Raw genomic sequence first — 19,089 nt, 5'->3', positions numbered from 1 at the left:
CTCACACTGTCTAACTGTCAGACATTTTTCTCCTAAAGAATGACAAGCCCATCTTCTCAATGAAAAGGTAAAGCATTTATTAACAGTTCATGTATATTATGTACTTAATACATATTTCATTAGTACCACAAAGAATAACTTGGTTATTGATATGCATACTATTTGTTTTTAGTGTATATGCATTAGTGTTGCAATTCATTAGTGCATGTGTTAGTTCATGGTATCTGGTGAATTAATGATCAGTATTGCCAGAAGTCAAACCAATTAAAACACTTGGGCACATGGAAAACGAGGGTAACCCCTCATGTTTGGAGGCAGGTATCATCACTGTATGGTGGAAAAGGCCCATTTAAATGTTTTCATTAAGTGTATTTTAATCCCATACAAATTTGTATGTGACATCTTTCATTTTGTCTTTGTACACTGCATCAAAGTGTTCTGCTTCTGCCCCTGTGAGCTGGTTCTTCCAGTCCCCGGCAACTCCTGAAACACAACATGCAAAAGAAGGAATCTTAATTCAGTTGGAAAAAAATATTTGAAATTGTTTTTCAATTCAAATTATTGTTCTCACTTATATGACAATATGTAACTTGTTTATGGCATATATACTCAAAAGGTAATTGGTATTTATTTCCAGTGAATGTTGCGAGGATTAATTTATTGTTCCTCAGAACACTGAATGAAGCACATGAAAAATCTGTGTCTCACAGAAACTGCCAATCGAGCTGCAAATGACCTTAGCTCACTAGCTGACATAATACATCATCTGGTTAAAAGACACAGTTAAAACTATGGGAACGTGAAATGAAACCTTAAGGGGGGAATTCACTAAGAATGAATTGCGGCCGCTGATAGCACCATAAATAGCGCATCATTTGCCCTCGTTATCTGCTTCGTCTCAAGGTCAGATACACAAAGCAAATTTCACTGATGATATTCAAGCGCAAACACTGCCATGAAGTTTCACAGATCCGTGCAGCCTGCTCTTGTTTTGTGTCTGATTGTGGAGAGAAGCTGTCTGCACCTCCACGCTCTGCTGCGCGGTGCTGCGCGGTGCTGCGCTCTCAGGCAGTAGTAGGGAGAGGAGAGGGCAGCTCTTTTAATTGTAAAGTCCAGTCTCGACAGGTGTTTTACTAGTTTCACTCTCTTTGACACAGCTTCATTTTTATAAACGAGCGCACAACAGCAGCTTGTCCATATATATAATAATCCTCGTCATGCTTAATGACTCCAGACATCCTCCACACGTGGAAGAAGTGTTGTCCCATGTTCGGGGTTAAGCCTTGCACAGCCCCGAACTGATTGGCATTACGATTGTTTTTACAGACAAATGCACTTTTTTTATTACACAAAAGGTGGAATTGGTGTCATGGTCACTGGGAACTCAGAGCGTAACAGCCTTATAAAAGGTGAGCCGCAGTTACCACCAGTTCTCAGTAGATGGCAATATTTTCACTGTAACTGCCCGGTGCTGTTAGTGCTGCCGTTAGTGAATTAGGTGCTTTTAGCCACTAGGCTCATTTGCATAGAAAGGGGCCAAATTTACCCTGAATGTTTGCATAATGACTCACTTAAATAAGGACACAGCACCGGAGCACAGAGACGCTGTTTGCGCACTTTGGGGTGCATTCAATCTTCTGCATGTGCTTCCAGAAAGAGTCTTTCTGTGTCATTTGCACAGGTTTTGCAGGTGCAAAAGCTGCGCAAACCGTTAGTGAATTCCCCCCTGAGTATGTAGTTGACTGGAAATAAATTAATGTTTGGCTTTCGGCTGGCACTTATGAAAACTCTGATCATGTGTCTTACAGGTAAAACATGAGACTCACAAAGGCTAATGTTGGAGTTTGAATTCGATTTGACTGACAGGACTCTGAGCCGGGTACAACCCATATTAAAACTGACCTTTTCTGAGAAACTTTGACTTTGTCTGGTCCATGTATTCAGTAGGAACTAGAGAGTAGTTTGACATGTTGTTCTGCTTCATCTTCTTGAACAAACATCGGTCTGCTATCTTCTCTACCACCGCAACGTCCAGAGATCTCTCCAAGAACTCAGCGATCCTGGCAACGGAGTCCTTCAGGTCCTGCAGAGAAACACACAAATCTCACAGTATGGCTGCGTGTTCTTGTGAGGTCACAACTGTTTCTGAGGATTATTTATTGCTTAATCTCACCATTATCATCTCTTCATAGGAGATGTACATTATGCGCTCTTTATCCTCAGCATTCAGCCAGCCCTTCACATGATCAAACCATGAGCCAAACATAACTAGAATAAAAGAAAATCACAAAAGTAGTTATAAAATGCATGTTATTACAGGTCATTTCTTTGTTTTGAACTTTAAAGTATGGTGGCCCTGAAGTGCAAAACACAGTAGCAAATCATGTCTGAATTGCTGACGTGTTTTCTGAAATGCTGACGTGTTTTCTGAAATGCTGGCGTATTTTCTGAAATGCTGATGTGTTTTCTGAATCGCTGGCGTATTTTCTCATTCATCTCATTCTCTTATCTCATTCATGAGCTTGTTCGTGTGACATTGGAGTATCAGATAGTTACTTCAGATCCAACACAATATTTGTGTAACACAAATAAAACTAACTGATTGAGGCAGTGTTACACAAGCAACTACTTTGTTCTGCAAGGACTTTGTTAATGGAGTCTGGTGGCTTTGAAGAGAGGAATGAAATGTCTGTCTCTGGGCTCAAACGAGGCTCTTACAAAAGCATTTCTTTTATCAGCACATTTTCCCACAAGGATTGTATTACAGCTGGTACCACCTGTATTACAGCTGGTACCACCCGTGTGGCAGCTGCTGGATGTAGAAATCTACTTCCAAAACTTTTTGTACCTGTTAGTCATAATGACCCAAAAATACGGTGACCACATAAAATACAGTTCAGTTGAGGGTTCCTCTTAATAACTGTGATTTGTTGTGTAATGAATAAATGATGTACATTGTATAGATGTAACAATATTTACCTTCTCCATTAAGGAACTTGTGCAGGAAGTCGCTCTGTGGGCCTGGCTTTACCAGGAAGGATGTTGTACCGAAGTAGTGAAAGGAAGACGTTAACACATCTTTGGGGTTCCTCATGATATAGATGACCTGCAGTAATCACATGACATCAATTTATCATTAAAAGATCTGTATACGCTCTTTACACGAATTGTGCGTGATATATCACACGACATTACAGAAAACATTTATGTTGCCTAGGATTTCTTGTATACATCAGTATGTCTGACTTTACTACATGCTAAAGGAGTATTCTGCTATTTTTAAACATGGGCCCTATTATTTGTTTTTATTTATGTATACTGTGCATACAGGTTGTGCCTAGAAAGGGACCCTAGATTTGCAAAACTCTTGCAATTTGCGCTTGCTCTTTTTTCTTCCCCAAAAGTCAACATTAACATATTATGTTAACCAAAACAATAATCTTTTCCTCAATCTAACCAAAAACTGCCTTAACTTGACCCAACTGAAATCGTTTCACAAAATCAACCAAGCTTTAGAAACTGTGACAACCTTCATGATCTGGGACAAAAGTCATGTGGCAGTTTTACCTTTGGCTTTACTTCAAAGAAGGATGGTGGCATCATGTTGTTTCGGAAGTGTGTGGTAAACATGCGTGGTGATGGCCTCTGTTCAAGATTAAGGACGCAGGCCCGATGCTCCTCCAGCCAGGGAACACGGTCCCAGTTGGGAAGCGTCTCAACAGAGGCTGGATCTCCTCCACTGATGATCAGAGGGACTATCTCCTGCATCCATGTAGTGCCTAAAACAAGCAAACAGGTGGTTTTATAAAGAGTAGTTACTGTCATGTCTCGTTTCTTTCCTTTAGTTAAGTTAACATTTTTGTCTCGTTCTTTCATGTTTTTGTCATTTCCTGTTTTATTTTGAAAGTAACCTGTTCCCTCTTGTTTCAGATCACTTTACTTCCTGCCCCTGTGTTTACCGCGTCTGGTGATTGTCTGGCCCCTCCCTAATCGGTTTCACCTGTCATACCCTTCCTCATGTTTTAATTGTGGCGTCTCCCTTTGTCCTGTGCCAGTTCGTACTTGTCTTCATGCCAGTCGTTCCAGCAAATTCCCTTGATCCATGTTCCATGTTCCATGTTCCTGTTTCATGTTCCAAGTCAGATCGGTGAGAGTTCTAGTTAGACTATTTTTGTTTCCGCATTTTTGCCAGTTTTGAGATTTTCTTTGTTTATTTATTAAGTCTAGATTTCCTCTCTTTAGAGTGATTTTCATTTCTTGTTAGATTAGGAGTTTTGTTTCTAGTTTAGAGTTTCCTCTTTTAAAGAGTGATTTTTCTTTCTTGTGAGAATTTTGGTTACCATAAGTCAGGTTGTGATATCAGGGTGAGTTCAGGCTTTCTTGTCATTTCTTGTGCTTTGTTTATTTGAAATTATGGTAAATAAATATTTTCTATTTTTGATTATTAGTCTGTTGTCGTGCTTTTGGGTTCACCTTTGTCTATGCAGATCGTTACAGAACGAACTGGCCCGTAATATGAACCCAGCCGACACAAGTGAGTGGAAAGAATCAGGGAGCTCTCACAGTCAGATGATGGAAAGACAGGAGGAGCAGGTCTCGTTCATTAAGCGGGAAGTTAAGGAACTTTCGGCACAGCAGAACGAGTTCAAGGAGGCGGTTACCTCTCATGTTAGTCGGCTGGGGAAACAGATTCAAGACCTGGTAACTCAATTGAAGGCCACCCTGACCATCTCGGAAACCTCCAGCACCATCATCGCTGCTCCCACGGTCCTTCCTGCCATGCCGCCCCGATTAGCCGCTCCTGAGAAATTCTCAGGTGACTCTGATCTGTGCAGATAATTTTTGGTTCAGTGTAATTTACATTTTGGGATTAGAGGAGGGCTACACCATTCTCTCTTCGCCTCGAGGGGCACTCGTTCCGGATGGGAGACAGCCCGCCATCCCCGGCTCGACCGCCTCCTGCGCCATCTGCCAGTTTCGTGTTCGTCTACTTGGATGACATTCTCATCTTTTCTCCGGATGAGGAGACACACCAGAACCACGTTCGTCAAGTATTAACTCGCCTGCTGGCTAATGATCTTTATGTCAAAGCAGAGAAATGTGAGTTTCATGCCGGGTCGGTATCGTTCCTGGGCTTCATTGTAGCCCCGGGACAGATCCAAATGGACCCGGCTAAAGTAAAAGCTGTTTCAGAGTGACCGGTTCCAGATAGCCGCAAGAAGGTGCAGCAATTCTTGGGTTTTGCTAACTTCTACAGGCGGTTTATCCGGAATTTTAGCGCTGTAGCGGCGCCTCTGCATACATTAACCTCTTCTAATTCTTCTTTTCAGTGGACCACCAAGGCTGGGGAGGCGTTCAAGAAGTTGAAGAGGTTATTCACAACCGCTCCCATTCTGTCCGTTTCTGACCCTGCCTGGCAGTTTGTGGTGGAGGTTGATGCCTCCAACGAGGGGATAGGGGCGGTTCTGTCCCAAAGATCAGCAGAGGACAGCAAGATGCATCCCTGCGCCTTTCTGTCCTGCAAGTTGTCACCGGCAGAAAAGAACTATGATGTGGGAAATAAAGAGCTGCTGGCTGTCAAGGTGGTGTTGGAGGAGTGGCGTCACTGGCTGGAGGGGACTCAGCAACCATTTATCGTGTGGACGGATCATAAGAATTCACACTACATCAAGAACCCAAAAAGACTTAACTCACGCCAAGCCCGGTGGTCTCTGTTTTTTAATCGTTTCGATTTTGTTTTGTCTTTCAGGCCAGGATCCCTAAACACTAAACCGGATGCCCTTTCCAGGTTGTATGATCCTGAGCCTGTTGCCAAGAGCCAGAAGCTATCCTACCACTGAACTGTGTGGCAGGGGCAGTCTCATGGCGAATAGAATCAGAGGTTAAGCAAGCTAATGGTGAGAACCCGCCGCCTGCTGGCTGCCCGCCTAACCGTCTCTTTGTGTCAGAGACTAAGCGGCCACAGGTGGTGCATTGGGCTCACACCGCGTTGTTCACCTGTCACCCCGGTGTTAAACGCACCCTTTTTGTTATCCAGCAGCGCTTCTGGTGGCCGGCCATGGAAAAGGATGTCAAGGAGTATGTGGAGGCGTGTCCTATCTGGGCTCGAAGCAAGACTTCTTCCAGAGCGCAGATGGGGCTCCTGCAACCTTTGCCTATTCCCAGCCGGCCATGGGCTGAAATCTCCCTGGACTTTGTTACTGGACTGCGGGACTCTGAAGGTAACACCACCGTGCTCACGGTGGTGGACCGTTTTTCGAAAATGACTCATTTCATTGCTTTACCTAAACTTCCTTCTGCTACGGAGACAGCAGAAACAATATGTAATCATGTCTTCAAGATCCACAGGTTTCCTGTTAATGTTGTTTCAGATCAGGGTCCCCAGTTAGTCTCCAGGTTTTGGAAGGAGTTTTGTTCTCTCATTGGAGCCACTGTCAGCCTCACGTCGGGATACCACCCTGAATCCAACGGGCAAACTGAACGCCTTAATCAGGTAATGGAGACCTGTCTTCGCTGCTTGGTGGCCCAAAACCCCGCCTCGTGGAACAACTGCTGGTGTGGGTGGAATTCGCCCACAACACTCTCCCTACGGCTTCCACTGGCATCTCTCCCTTCCACTGTGTGTACGGTTATCAGCTTCCACTTTTTCCTGAGTCGGAAAAGGAGGTGGTGGTCCCCTCTGCTCATGCGCTGGTTCGGAGGTGTCATCAGGTCTGGGAGGCTGCACGGAGGGCTCTTTTAAGAAGCCAGGACCGCTTTAAAAGAAGCGCTGATCGCAGGAGGAGACCTGCACCAGAGTACCAGCCGGGTCAGAGGGTCTGGCTATCCACTAAGGACTTACCTATTCACGTCTCGTCTAAGAAGTTGGGTCCCAGGTTTGTGGGACCTTTCCCCATTTCGAAAGTGATCAACCCTGCCGCTGTGCGCCTGCGCCTTCCCCGCTCTCTGAGGGTCCATCCCACATTCCACGTAAGTCGGGTTAAACCTGTTAAGGAAAGCTCCATGGTGCCTCCGTCCAGACCCCCCCCTCCACCTCGCATGCTCGATGGCGGAGAAATCTTCACGGTTAAGAGACTGCTGGGGGTCCGCAACAGAGGCAGAGGGAAACAATTCCTAGTGGACTGGGAAGGTTACGGACCTGAGGAGCAGCAGTGGGTCAAGTCATCGTTTATTGGGGACAAGTCCCTTATCAATGACTTTTACAGATGGCATCCGGATGTTCCTGGGCCGTCAGGAGCCGTCCCTTGAGGGAGGAGTACTGTCATGTCTCGTTTCTTTCCTTTAGTTAAGTTACCATTTTTGACTCGTTCTTTCATGTTTTTGTCATTTCCTGTTTAATTTTGAAAGTAACCTGTTCCCTCTTGTTTCAGATCACTTTACTTCCTGCCCGTGTTTCCGCGTCTGGTGATTGTCTGGCCCCTCCCTAATCGGTTTCACCTGTCATTCCCTTCCTCATGTTTTAATTGTGGCGTCTCCCTTTGTCCTGTGCCAGTTTGTACTTGTCTTCATGCCAGTCGTTCTAGCAAATTCCCTTGATCCATGTTCCATGTTCTATCTGTCCTGGGTGTGTTCACACCTGTACCTAAACCTGTCCACTTGTGATCCGATCACAAAAACCACATGTTGATACCAGGTCTGAACGCTAGTTGAAAGCTCTGACCAAACCTTTAATTGTATACTTAAGGCTTTACTCTTTAGATTTTAAGCTGCACAGTTGAGTGCTTGTTTTCCAGTGTTAGCTCGATGATAACGAGTAACGGGGAAACAATAGACCGACTGTACAGTATCTTTTTATTCAAGGGAGCTGACAGACATTTGTTTCATTGTTTAAAACCACCCCATGCCATTGTGATGCCGTGGATCGTGGCTTACATTACTCCACACATATTCATCAGTGTGCTTCTTGTAGAAACTGTGCTTCATGATGGAAGCACTGATTTTCCAATAGAGACCTGCTGCTGCACTTTGTTGTTGCAAAACTGCATTGTTTTCATGCTTTGTCAAGCGTTACACTTTCAGTTTGATTTAAAGTGGCATAGTAAGCAGCCTGCCATTTCTTTAGCTGAGGGATTGTGAATGTTATAATAGATTTTAAATGACACTTTGTTTATTGCACACCATGCTTTATTGATGTGATTTAGGGTAGTTGCATGTAATGTTGCCGATGTACAGTGTGTAGACCATTGCAGGTTCCACAACTTGAAGACTGAAAATGCTTTTGTGCTGTAATGCTATTTGTGAAATCATTGAAGAGGAATTACACGGTATTCAACATTTCTGAAATTATAAATATTAAAATATTTGAGTGCTTTGCTGTGAAACCTCCTAACAAATGTGAGGTGCAACCAATTTCTTTTGTGTGCATCCCGTCGATGGGGGAGGGGGGAGTACAAGGGAGGTGAGTACTTATGCAAGGCAGTATATTCTAACATAAATTAATATTTCTGTCAATGGCACTGCCTGTAGTAAATAGACCATTCAATATGGACATAACTCTCTATTGAGTACGCCTAAACAACTCCGGTGGAAATTAATGTCTAGAGTAGATAATATGAAACGTTGCCTAACATAACGTGGTACAAAGTGCAATATGTAGCCAATACATAGGCTAGTTAAAAGTAGGTCAGCCTTTCTGTCGTTCCAGGTGCTGTCAAGTCTCTGTGGATGCTGTCCGGGAGTCTGTAACCAACGCTACGCCAGGAAGCAGCACAAACACGCTTGTTACTTTGTCCATTAACTACACTGGCTTTATCAGTTATGCCAAATGATGTATAAACGACTTAAAAAATTGTAAAATGTTTACAGCGAGTCGAACCACCAAAATGCAACATCAAAATATTTCTTTCTTTTAGACAAACAGGCTTAAATCGAGCGGAGAAAAACACCCTGTCCGTGGGGAGTGGGCGGGTGTAAAATTACTTTTTACTATTTTTTTAAAAATACATCATATATATAAATGAATACATTACACTTCTGAGTACGAAAACGCGGTCTGCAAATATCCCTTGCAGCAACCTGCTACATTTGACATCACTAACAATACAATGGCAACTTCTTATGCATGTTTTTCACGAACCCCGCATTAAACAAGAAACAGTGACAGCTTACCTGACTTGGGATACGTAACAATAAGGATATCATCAGGGCGGAAAGTAAAGTCCTCATAGTATTTGAGGCTCTGTGGAGGATGCAGACTTGAAGGCAAAAAGACCCCCTTGTACAGCGTGTATAACTCTGCCTCAGTCATAGTTCAAAGCAAAACAAAAGAGCAAAAATCACTGCAGCTCGAATGGCCAAAGCAACATGCTGCATTCGCGAGCTCCTCGGATTGTCCCATTTCCCGAGTTGCTAAATTGTTCTTTTTTTCGTCTTCGGTGTGTTTACAAGCTCTAATTATAACATGGATATAACATTTAAATATATTTTTTGCAAGGAAATAACCTCGGTCACTCACACTTACATTATAACTAATTGTTATAACTTCATAACGTATTAAAAAATATGCAATGCGGGAATAACCCAAAAACTTTTTGACAATCATGCCAATCTTTACTTTGGTTATACCATGGTTCGTGTAATATGACGTCAAGTCTTGGTAATTGGGGTACTAAAATTACTCTCACTTTCTGTATTGTTGTTCAGACTTGAGGGAGTCCTAACGTGATGCTTCCCATTGGACAACTATTCCGACACCACATGAATGTCACATCTCTTCCGGTCTCTCTCTCTCCTGCAGAGGCAGATTTTGCAAGAAGGAATGCGATTAGAAGGTTTGGCTTGACTAAAGGCTTGTAGTTTCGTGTAGGCTACCAGTTAAATCTGGCCCGCAGAGTCAAATCACACCGTATTGTTGCATCTCCGTTGATATATTCAATTTAATTCAGTTACATTTAATGGCTTTATTGGCAAGAAAGTTATATTAAAACAATTTCACCATAGCATCAAAGCACAATTTTCATCTGGCAACAAATATTAAACACAACAACACAACATTAAAAAAAAAATAAAAGTAGCCAATAATTATTATATTATAATGTATTGATATGTGTCCATCAGTTTATGACATGCAGTCACATAGCATGCAGCTTGTCCCTCTTCTAGTTAAGTATTAGCTTTTGTTTGAAGTTTAAGATTATCAAATCAAGTTTATAAAAGTATTACACTGTGTACACTGTAAGTGACCACAAACTCATCTATAAGAGGATGATGCAGATGTTTGTTTGCTTTAAACCAATGTTTTTCTGATGATTTTGTTCCTGATAAATCAGGTGACACCATGGTGTGCAAAACGTAACTAGAGGTGTCAATGGTGTCATTGTTTCAGTCTGTGTTATGTTGTGTTACAGTCACTAGGTGGCGTGGGAGACCAGGAGTATACCTGGGAAGGTGGTGGAGTGTGAAAGCTACGTATCATTACCCGAGTTACTTTAGACCCCAGCGTTGCTACTTGTGTATTATAGTCGTTAGTCTTTTGCAGGTAACTGTTGTCACATGTGAATAAAGCAATTAAGAGAATTGATTGAAGGGAAATTATTATTTCCACCCTAAAATACCCCCCCCCCCCACACACACACACCTGTTTCACAAATGAAAGAAAGAAGACAGAAAGATTATGCTGGAAATGTTCCCTAATCAATGTTTCACTGTGACTGAATAGAAATTACACAAGTGAAGGGTTAACAAGTATTTATTGCTGGAACAACAGACAAACATGAGCCAACTAAAATAAACAGTCAAAAATAGTAATAAAATCTGAACCCTAGCTTAAAGGAAAAATACTGGTGGACTCACTTTCTGTGACTGTGGACAAACCTGGGATAATAAGAGCTCATAAAACGATCCTGTTAATGAAGAAACATAAAATAACTTGTTTGCTTAAAGCTAATGAGAAATGTAGTGTTGCATAGATGAAATGTTATCAGCATACTGCTATATCAGACAGACCTTACAAAGAGCTCATGGCGAGACTTATTGTTTCTTCACTGAGGCATCCTTTCTCCTGTGGTGGACACAGTAGCTTTTGTTTAGTGCAGCAGAAGAGATAGATCATTCAGATATTGGGTCGTGTTTTTAGAACCAAAAGCTGATCAAGCATCTAAATGTACCAGTCTCATGCAGGCTTGTACAGCATCAGCTTGTACTGGCCGACACATGCTGAGGTTTCTTTTAAAGGATGCATATTTTATTACAAGCGTGTGTCACTACTGTGGTCCTTCTAGTGGTGGCTTTCAGGGTGATTGTATGGAAGACTTTGCGATTGGAAGCAATTAGTTGTTAAACAAGTAGACTTCTGAAGAGTTTAATTATACTGTGTAAAAAGAAGTCAGCGTTAAGCCTCTGAATAGAAGTGTCCAGAAAACAAAAGGCAGCACTGGTGAATGTTCAACAAGCTCTTCTAGTCATCTTTAAGTTTGCTCATGGTGCATTCAATGTCTCTGTTAGAAGTGCTGTCAGCATTCAGCCTTTATAGCTTTGGCCATCCATTCAGATCTGGCCACCAGTAACCTCAGTCTGTCCCCTGATGACTGGATCAGCTCCTTTCCACTAGCAGACAAACAGGTGAAAGAGAGAGAAAAAATAAGAAACTGAACGCATGTTTGCCTTGATTTGGACATAAATCATTCTTACCTCTGGTAGTCCATTCCAAGCAGACTGACCCCGTTAACAGCCAGGATCCTATCTCCTGCTAACAGCTTCTCACACCGGGCTGCAGGAGAGTCCGGGACCACTGCTCGGATGAAGACGCCTTTCACCCTCAAGGAAGTGTCCTGGAAGATGAGGTCCAAAAGATTAACCGATAAAAATGCTCCCTGTTTGAAACTGCATTACCAGATATCGATAACATCTCTTTAATGCGATGAATTAGTTTTGGTAACTTAAAAAAAGTTTGATGTCTTTCATTAAAGGTTAACAATTGTCATTTTATGTGATCTGTGTGGTTGTGTTTTGTTAAGGCTAGCAATAATTCTAAAGTAATAATCTCAAAGATTTTCTTTTAAATAAATGTCTGTTAAGTCTCTATCTATCACCGAATGAGGTAACACAATGGTGACTGAGCCTATGGCCCACTGGTGAAAGCCTTTGCAGTATTACAGACTGGGTGTCTGGTGTGACTTTCGTGGACAAAATTACAAGCGGTGCCCAGTTAGTGACGCGTTTTCCATCAGCCAGCAGTGGTTGGTCTGCCAGAGAGGGTAGGCGGAGCTAAGCGGCTGCTTTTCCAGTCTCTGCAAGTGTTGTGAGTAAACAGTAATCTACTATGGCTGAACAAACAAAGAAAAGATGGATGGCTACAGATACAACTTAAACAATAAGTGAAAATCCAAGGAAAAAGAAACAAACTCGACGCTCAGATGAAGACAAGCAGTCTGAAAGGGAAAGCGGCCGTTAGCCAGGAAAATCAAGAGTTACAACCGGACATGGACGTCACACATGCAACACTCTCTGGATATCTGGGAAGTGTGCTCCCGCAATTGCCTTTTATTGCCACAGGTGGCCCCAAAGAGAACGAAGAGATTACCACTTTAAATCTTGTTTAACTCAGTAGTGACTTCATACTTTCATTGACAACATTGCCAGTTAAGTCTGAGCCGTATAGCACCATCATACAGCATTTAATATTTTACTTACTTATTAACTTATATGAGTACTGGATAGGTTTTTAGCTCATGACGTACACTATGTCTCTATCTTTTGTTCTTACACTTATAAAGAGAGTGCATAAGTACATTCAGTCGGACAACTATGGCAGAATGCATTGCACTTTGAGTACTGGGATGGTGTACTCATGATAGGTAGCTCTTTGTATGTTTAAAATATTTAATTGCTGTTTAACTGAAAATGACTCTTTCACTCACCCTTGTGTCAATCAGAGCAAGACCAACTCCACATGCACCTCGCTCCAGCTCCAAGCTAAAAAGCTCATAATCACTGTCATCATAGTGGTCTTCTGCCTCTTCCTCCTCCTGCTTCTCCTCTTCCTCTTTAAGCTTAACAAGCCTCTTCAAACTGGGGTACTCTGATTTCAAAGAGTCTCCTTTCAGTGCAGACAGACATTCAAACACTAATCCACCTGAGGAGAAAAACAGGACATGATCAGTTGTCTTTCACTACAGATGTACGGCAGAATGGTGACTTATCTCGATATTATACCTTTATCGTGTGCATCCACACCAGAGGACCAGGGAAGTGTCTCGGTTTCACCCTTCACCCATTTATCCGCCTTCACCAAATCAATAGGATGAATGATGTGGGGGGTGTTGGGTGGGGTGGGGAGACAGGACGACTCCAGAGTCAACCTCCTGACTGAGCCTCTGTCCGTCCCTCTGGACTGCATCTCCAGATTTCTGAGCTTATGGGACAAAAGGAGGGCACCGCAGGAGCCGATCTCATTCAAGTACTGGGTTGAGGGAGGAGAGTGTGGTGAAGGAGGTGATGGAGGTAAGGCAACAGAGGTAGAGGAAGGGGACTGGAGGTTATTAGATAAGACCATCTCTGCTGGTGATGTATCCAAGGACTCCTCACTGGCTACTGGAAGGACATCCATCTTAGTCAGTTCAGCCTCAGAGAGATTGGTATCAACCTATAAGACAAATAAAATGAGACAATTTGGCTTAGTTAGAATAAATAATTTAAACTTGCTTACTTTAAATGGGACCATTAAAATGAGAATGAAAATAATCTAAGGGTGTGACGTTAGGAAGGTGAGGCATCGTGGAATTAACAGATTTGTGGAAATATTTCAAAAGCAGAACTTTCCAAGCCATTTAAAAAGTAACACCGGCTTTAAATTACTGAAACTGAATATATTTTGGTGACAGATAAAAAATATCAATATGTAGGTTTGCAACTGTTATACTACAGAACAAACTTTGAAATATGGCATCAAATTTTGTATATTTATATTTCCCTGAGGAAGCATCCTACGTCCGCCATGAGGTTGACATTTGTTGATTACAAAACAACACCTTACAATGTCTTTATATATGTTTTATATATTTCACATAGAGAAATATCAGATGGGGGCTGCATGCACAGCTACGTTTGGGCTCGATATAGCCCTGATTTTAGTTCGGCTATGTGTAGCCCAAATTTTAATAAAACAGATTTAATTTGCTCACATAGCTTGTAACATGTTTGATATCCCACCATGTAAGCAAAGTCAACATTGATTACAAGGTTTTTATTTTAATTTCTTTGACATGGTTTATGTATAGCCACGATTCAGAGGCTACGTGTAGCTTGTCTAAACATCAGGCAAAATAGCATTATCTTTAGCAGATGCTTTGGTGCCTAATACCCAGTGAGCACCAACCGGGATTTCAACATTGAAATTTGGTTCATTTGGACATCTAAGACCTCATTTCAACCTTTTCTCAATTGGCTAAAATACGGTGACGACATCAACGTGTCAGGAACACTTTTTTGTTTTATCCTTTTGTTAATTTGTTCATCATAGCAATGAAAGAGTGATGAAAGTGATGACTGTAGCTTCATTACTCCAAAATCATTGTGCAGTGGTGTGTGAAATCCTGTCTACACAAAGACATCATTTCAACACATTTTATTTTTCATACAAAAATCATAAACACTGCGCTTTATGGGCTGTGTGATGTTAAAAAGAAGATTCAGAGACATCGTAAAGGGAACAGTTTTAAACATTCCCCACAGAAGAAGAAAAAAGAAGACTGAGCATGCCCAGGTACTTAGGCTGTGCAGCTCTGACTGTGAAGGCTGAACGACCCCTGGATGCTGACGTAGTTCATTAATACCTAATGGACATGTGATTAACAAGAGAATTGGTGGTCGACAGGGATGAGAACTTGGCTTAAGTGCAGCTGATGGGCGATTGAGTCCAAGTTAACCCATTTTTGCAAAAAAAACCCTGACTGACTGTGATGCACTGCTTACTTATATAATAATTTCAGCCACTTTTAGACTTTAAAATTGCCCTAAATGTTTGTGAATGTGTCATGAATCTTGTGACAGAAGCAGGTGAAATGTGGTCTAAACACAAACGTCTACGATCCAAGTTTTCAAACTGACTAAACTTTCACTGACAGCCCAAATTTTGCCGTGTTTTAGCCCAGACGCCAGGTCTATGTATTGGTGGCTATTAGCCTTTTATTAGCCTTCTATTAGCCGCAAAATTGCTTGCTGGGTGGTGGTGCAGTGGTTAGCGCTGTCGCCTTACAATGTGAGAGACTGGTGGAGGGCACGCCAAGACACATAAACGCTGTAATAAAAAAACATGAACATGAACTTGTTTTCTCTGCATTATTTGAGGTTTGAAAAACATCTTTGTTTGCATATTTCTGTGATCTTAACCAGTCGTAATTCTCTGCAAATAATCCACGACCTTTTACAGGATAAGCTGTATTGATAATGGATGAATGGATACTGTATATCGACCGGGTAACTATGACATTTGGAAATTCCCACTCAGTCTTTGTTTCTGTGAAACCTAAACTCATTCTGATCAGCCTCAGCTGTAATTTTTCTTTTGTGCCAACAAGCAAAACTATTCATATAATGCTGCAAAAACAAAATCAAGATGGTGGAAATGCTACGCTAATACGTAGCGACTAGTGGCAACAATATATCAAAAGGCATGAATGGCATTTGTTGTACCTTTTGCTCATCAGTATCGATGACCTCATGGTGCTGTGAGTCATAAAAGCTGGAGATGAACTCTTTGAGCTTGTCCAGCTCTTCAATCAGGGCGAAATCTGTTACCGCCCCTCTCAGTTGGAACTGGTAGCCGCTGTCTGGCAGCACCAGAGGATGATGGGTGTCAAAACTTTCCAGGATTTCATCTGAGGAAGGAAGGAAGGGAGATATTGCATTAAAATAGAATTGTAGGAATTTAGCGGATTATCATATTCACAATAATTGCTGTGATTGAAGGTGGGTATAATTTAGAAGGTGACCAGATTGTCGACCTCTCACCAGTTTTTTGCGCTGCAGCCTGGTCAATGACAGATGGAGTCCAGGTGTGTCTGAAGGGAGACACTGGGCTGTAAAGACTCAGCAGGTGGTTCAGCTGGGCCGGACTCAGGGCAGGATAGTCAGACCGCAAGGACACCCAAGATCTCTACACAGACATACACATGCACACACCTGGAATCATGATCATGTGTTTTACTGTGTATTCCCTTTACATTTAACTTTTACTTTCACTATTTTTTGTGATTTTTTTACTGAATCTTACTGAAGCAAAAACTATGTTCATTTAATAAATATACACTGCCTGGTCCAAAAAAAAGCCTTACACTCTAATACGCATGCAATGTCTACATCCATGGTTTCTGTTGTACACTTCAACTTTTTGATTCTGTGAGCCACAATGATCAGGACCTACGGCCAACTCTAGCACTCAAATATGTACACTTAATAAACTGGTAGTCTGGACGTCACTAATGGTATATAGCTAATAAAAAAAGTTGAAAGTTCAGTTAATAACTTTATATTTTGCATAACAGCAGCAGGAGAGAGGGGCTAGCAGGGTTTGTCCCCACTGAACAAAGCTAAGCCCCAGATAGATACATTAAAGTGGCTCAAATATATATTTAAAAACCTAAAACATATTCATATTTTAATTTATGCAACAACGTTTAATGTGGGTGATGTGAGGACACACAGACAGCTAAGCTAGCAGTGAGGATGCAGAGTGCTAACACGGTTAAGGACAAACAAAGAGGGTAATGGGGATGTTTAGAAGAATAAATTAGGACTGTCTGAACAACCTGCATTAATATTGTAAGTTAGCGCTTCTGTCATGTTCTAAATGTTCTGTGTGCCTATGGCTAACGTTAGCTAGAGCTGACATGCGGCTGCTAGCTAACAACAAGAGTTGTGTTGTGATGTTGTGTTGCGAATCTGCTTTGCTAGATTATTTTCGCACACAGCAGAAGTATTTTGAATTTACACAGTTGTTGTTTGATGTTTGAATATGATTAAAATTTTGATTGTTTGTGGTTTTGGATGAAAACTTTTTGTCTGCAATTTATTTGTTCATTTCTAATTTACGACATAAAAACTAAAATATATAATTATTACATTACTATAGTATTCTATAGTTATATTACACTATAAAGTGGAGTTACACTTATGAGTTATAGCCACACATACACGCACATACAGTATCATTTTTCATCCACTCTGGCTCCTGAGGCTGTCATGTTCTGGGGATGATTTATAGTTAATGAATCTCTATGTTTCTGTGTGTGTGTGTGTGTGTGTGTGTGTGTATTACCTGTAGTAAATTCTTTCTAGGTGTAGCCAGCAGATTAATTGCAGACGAAAGTGTGTGTGTATGCTTCAAGGCCAGTTCTCCCATTCCAGCTGTGTGGGCCCAGTTCAGGAGGAAGTTAAGATTGGACCGCATGCGAACGCCTCTGGACCACTGATAGAAGCCTCGCTCAGAGCCTGTAATACATCAGGAGATATTCATTTATAAAATCATCTCTTTTCTTAGCCCAAGGTCTACAGCATACACTGAAGAGGACCTTATAACTGTATTGTCATCCATTGGTTTGTGAGGTACAGCTTTGCACCTAAAGCTTGGCCTTTTGGTTGTAACGTGTTTTGGAGTCAGTTGTGAACATATTAGGATGGAAGGTTGGATACGCTGCTCAGCTTCTATGCCCGTTGACAGATTGCTGTGGTAATGTTTGTTCAACACAAGTAGCCAGTAACTGGCTCATTGTAAGCAGTGATGCATTGGTACCTCTCTCCATGAGGGAGTTGAAGAGTGATGCATTGATGAAGTAGAAGAGGTAGCCGATCAACTGTGAGGAGATCTCTGGGTGGAGCTCACAGTCTGACAGTAGTTTCCAGGTCTCGGTCAGAACCTCCTCAAGCTGCTGGATCTCACCAGGGACCTGCAGCCCACCCTTACCCAGGACCCCAGCACTTTCTTCAGTCACCTCCAGGTCAAGACACCCTCTGATTATGTTGCAGTCCAGAAGGCCCGGCAGGATGGGGTAGAGGACCTGATGAGACAGGATTGATTGAGTAAAGGGAACTGTGCAGCTCAGCCTGAGGGTGACTCACTCGTCCATGTGGAATCGCAGATGGTTGACAATTCCTGTGGGTCAATTTGAGGTTGGAAAAGTTAACAATATGTGGTGGATGTTCTGATCGCTGGAATAAACCAAATATGTAATCCTCTAATGCAGATTTCAGACCACCCATGTTGCCTCTGCACGTCTGTATCTCTGTGTTTCTCTCACTACAACACAGCCACTTAGGAAGAGAAATCAGCAGAAATAAGAGAGATAGAGTTTGTAACATTTCCTCCTCTGCAGCCAAAGGTCGTCGCTGCTCTTTAGAGCGAGCCAGGACAACGATAGCTTTGTTCAGGCTAATTGTACACAGACATCCCCCTTCCCCTTCAATCTCACTCTTACACCCACCAAGCTTCCGAGGCCAGCGCCAGCCATAGATCCACATTCCTAAAAAGCTGAATATGGCTGATGTGGGCTTGGCATGGTGCTGCAACAGGGCTGCTGAGTGAAGAGTTCTGAAGGAATCCACCCTGAGAGGATCATTTTACATTTTACTGTAAGGCGCCGCAGGCAGGGAAGGCAGAACATGAACATTAGAACACACAGCCAAGGCTCCCAGTCCCATCACACGTGAGACAATGGAAATGGGCAAACATTAAGTCAAATAATCTTGCAGCGATTTGGTTGGAAAATATCACTCAGCAGAGCCAAGCCAGAGAGGATCCATTCATTCTGGGATTACCACATGCATCCACGGCATGCATTATTACACAGTCAAAAAGTGTATTCTGTGTCGTCTGCTTATTTGTGCGTTCATTGTGATGGACAACAAAACACACAGTCTGACCACAAGCCTGTTAAAGTCCTTCTGTATCCATCATGACATGTCTTCAGATGGAATAGCTGCTCACCAGTGGCGCCTTTTGTTTTCCATCCCGCAGCAATTAACCTCACACTGGATGAACAACCATGAAATATCCCAGATAAACAGAGATTAAGATAATGTTACCACTTCTGTTTGGTTTTAGATTTGATTGCACTCTTTACATAGCAGGGCCAGTGTCACTTTCTGTCATGGTAA

At 42.2% G+C, this 19,089-nt stretch overlaps 2 protein-coding genes across 2 annotated transcripts in view; both read right to left on the bottom strand.

Moving 5' to 3' along the window:
• Positions 1-53: 53 nt before the first annotated feature.
• On the bottom strand, positions 54-9,273 carry sult2st2 (sulfotransferase family 2, cytosolic sulfotransferase 2). Its single transcript, XM_069664648.1, has 6 exons — positions 9,109-9,273; positions 3,568-3,779; positions 2,980-3,106; positions 2,174-2,268; positions 1,903-2,083; positions 54-483 (listed from the first exon to the last, which is right to left on the bottom strand). Exons 1-6 carry the CDS (start codon positions 9,245-9,247, stop codon positions 374-376), a joined length of 864 nt encoding a protein of 287 aa, XP_069520749.1. The 5' UTR covers positions 9,248-9,273; the 3' UTR covers positions 54-373.
• A 1,398-nt stretch (positions 9,274-10,671) lies between these two features.
• LOC138593578 (ras-associating and dilute domain-containing protein-like) overlaps positions 10,672-19,089 on the bottom strand; it is a 30,704-nt gene continuing 22,286 nt past the window's right edge. Inside the window, exons 11-18 of the mRNA XM_069664650.1 lie at positions 17,729-17,993; positions 17,255-17,427; positions 15,949-16,093; positions 15,631-15,815; positions 13,153-13,582; positions 12,858-13,072; positions 11,629-11,768; positions 10,672-11,544 (exon numbers count right to left, since the gene is read on the bottom strand). Of these exons, the coding sequence (XP_069520751.1) occupies positions 11,451-11,544; positions 11,629-11,768; positions 12,858-13,072; positions 13,153-13,582; positions 15,631-15,815; positions 15,949-16,093; positions 17,255-17,427; positions 17,729-17,993 (1,647 nt within the window). The 3' untranslated portion in view covers positions 10,672-11,450. The remainder of the gene's footprint in view (positions 11,545-11,628; positions 11,769-12,857; positions 13,073-13,152; positions 13,583-15,630; positions 15,816-15,948; positions 16,094-17,254; positions 17,428-17,728; positions 17,994-19,089) is intronic.

This window comes from Semicossyphus pulcher, unplaced genomic scaffold, assembly GCF_022749685.1.
Source record: "Semicossyphus pulcher isolate SPU_LCO1_2020_fin unplaced genomic scaffold, fSemPul1.0.p SCAF_16, whole genome shotgun sequence".
NCBI lineage: Eukaryota > Metazoa > Chordata > Actinopteri > Labriformes > Labridae > Semicossyphus > Semicossyphus pulcher.
The sequence above is the reverse complement of the archived record's forward strand: the minus strand, read 5'-3'. Positions and strand labels throughout refer to the sequence as shown.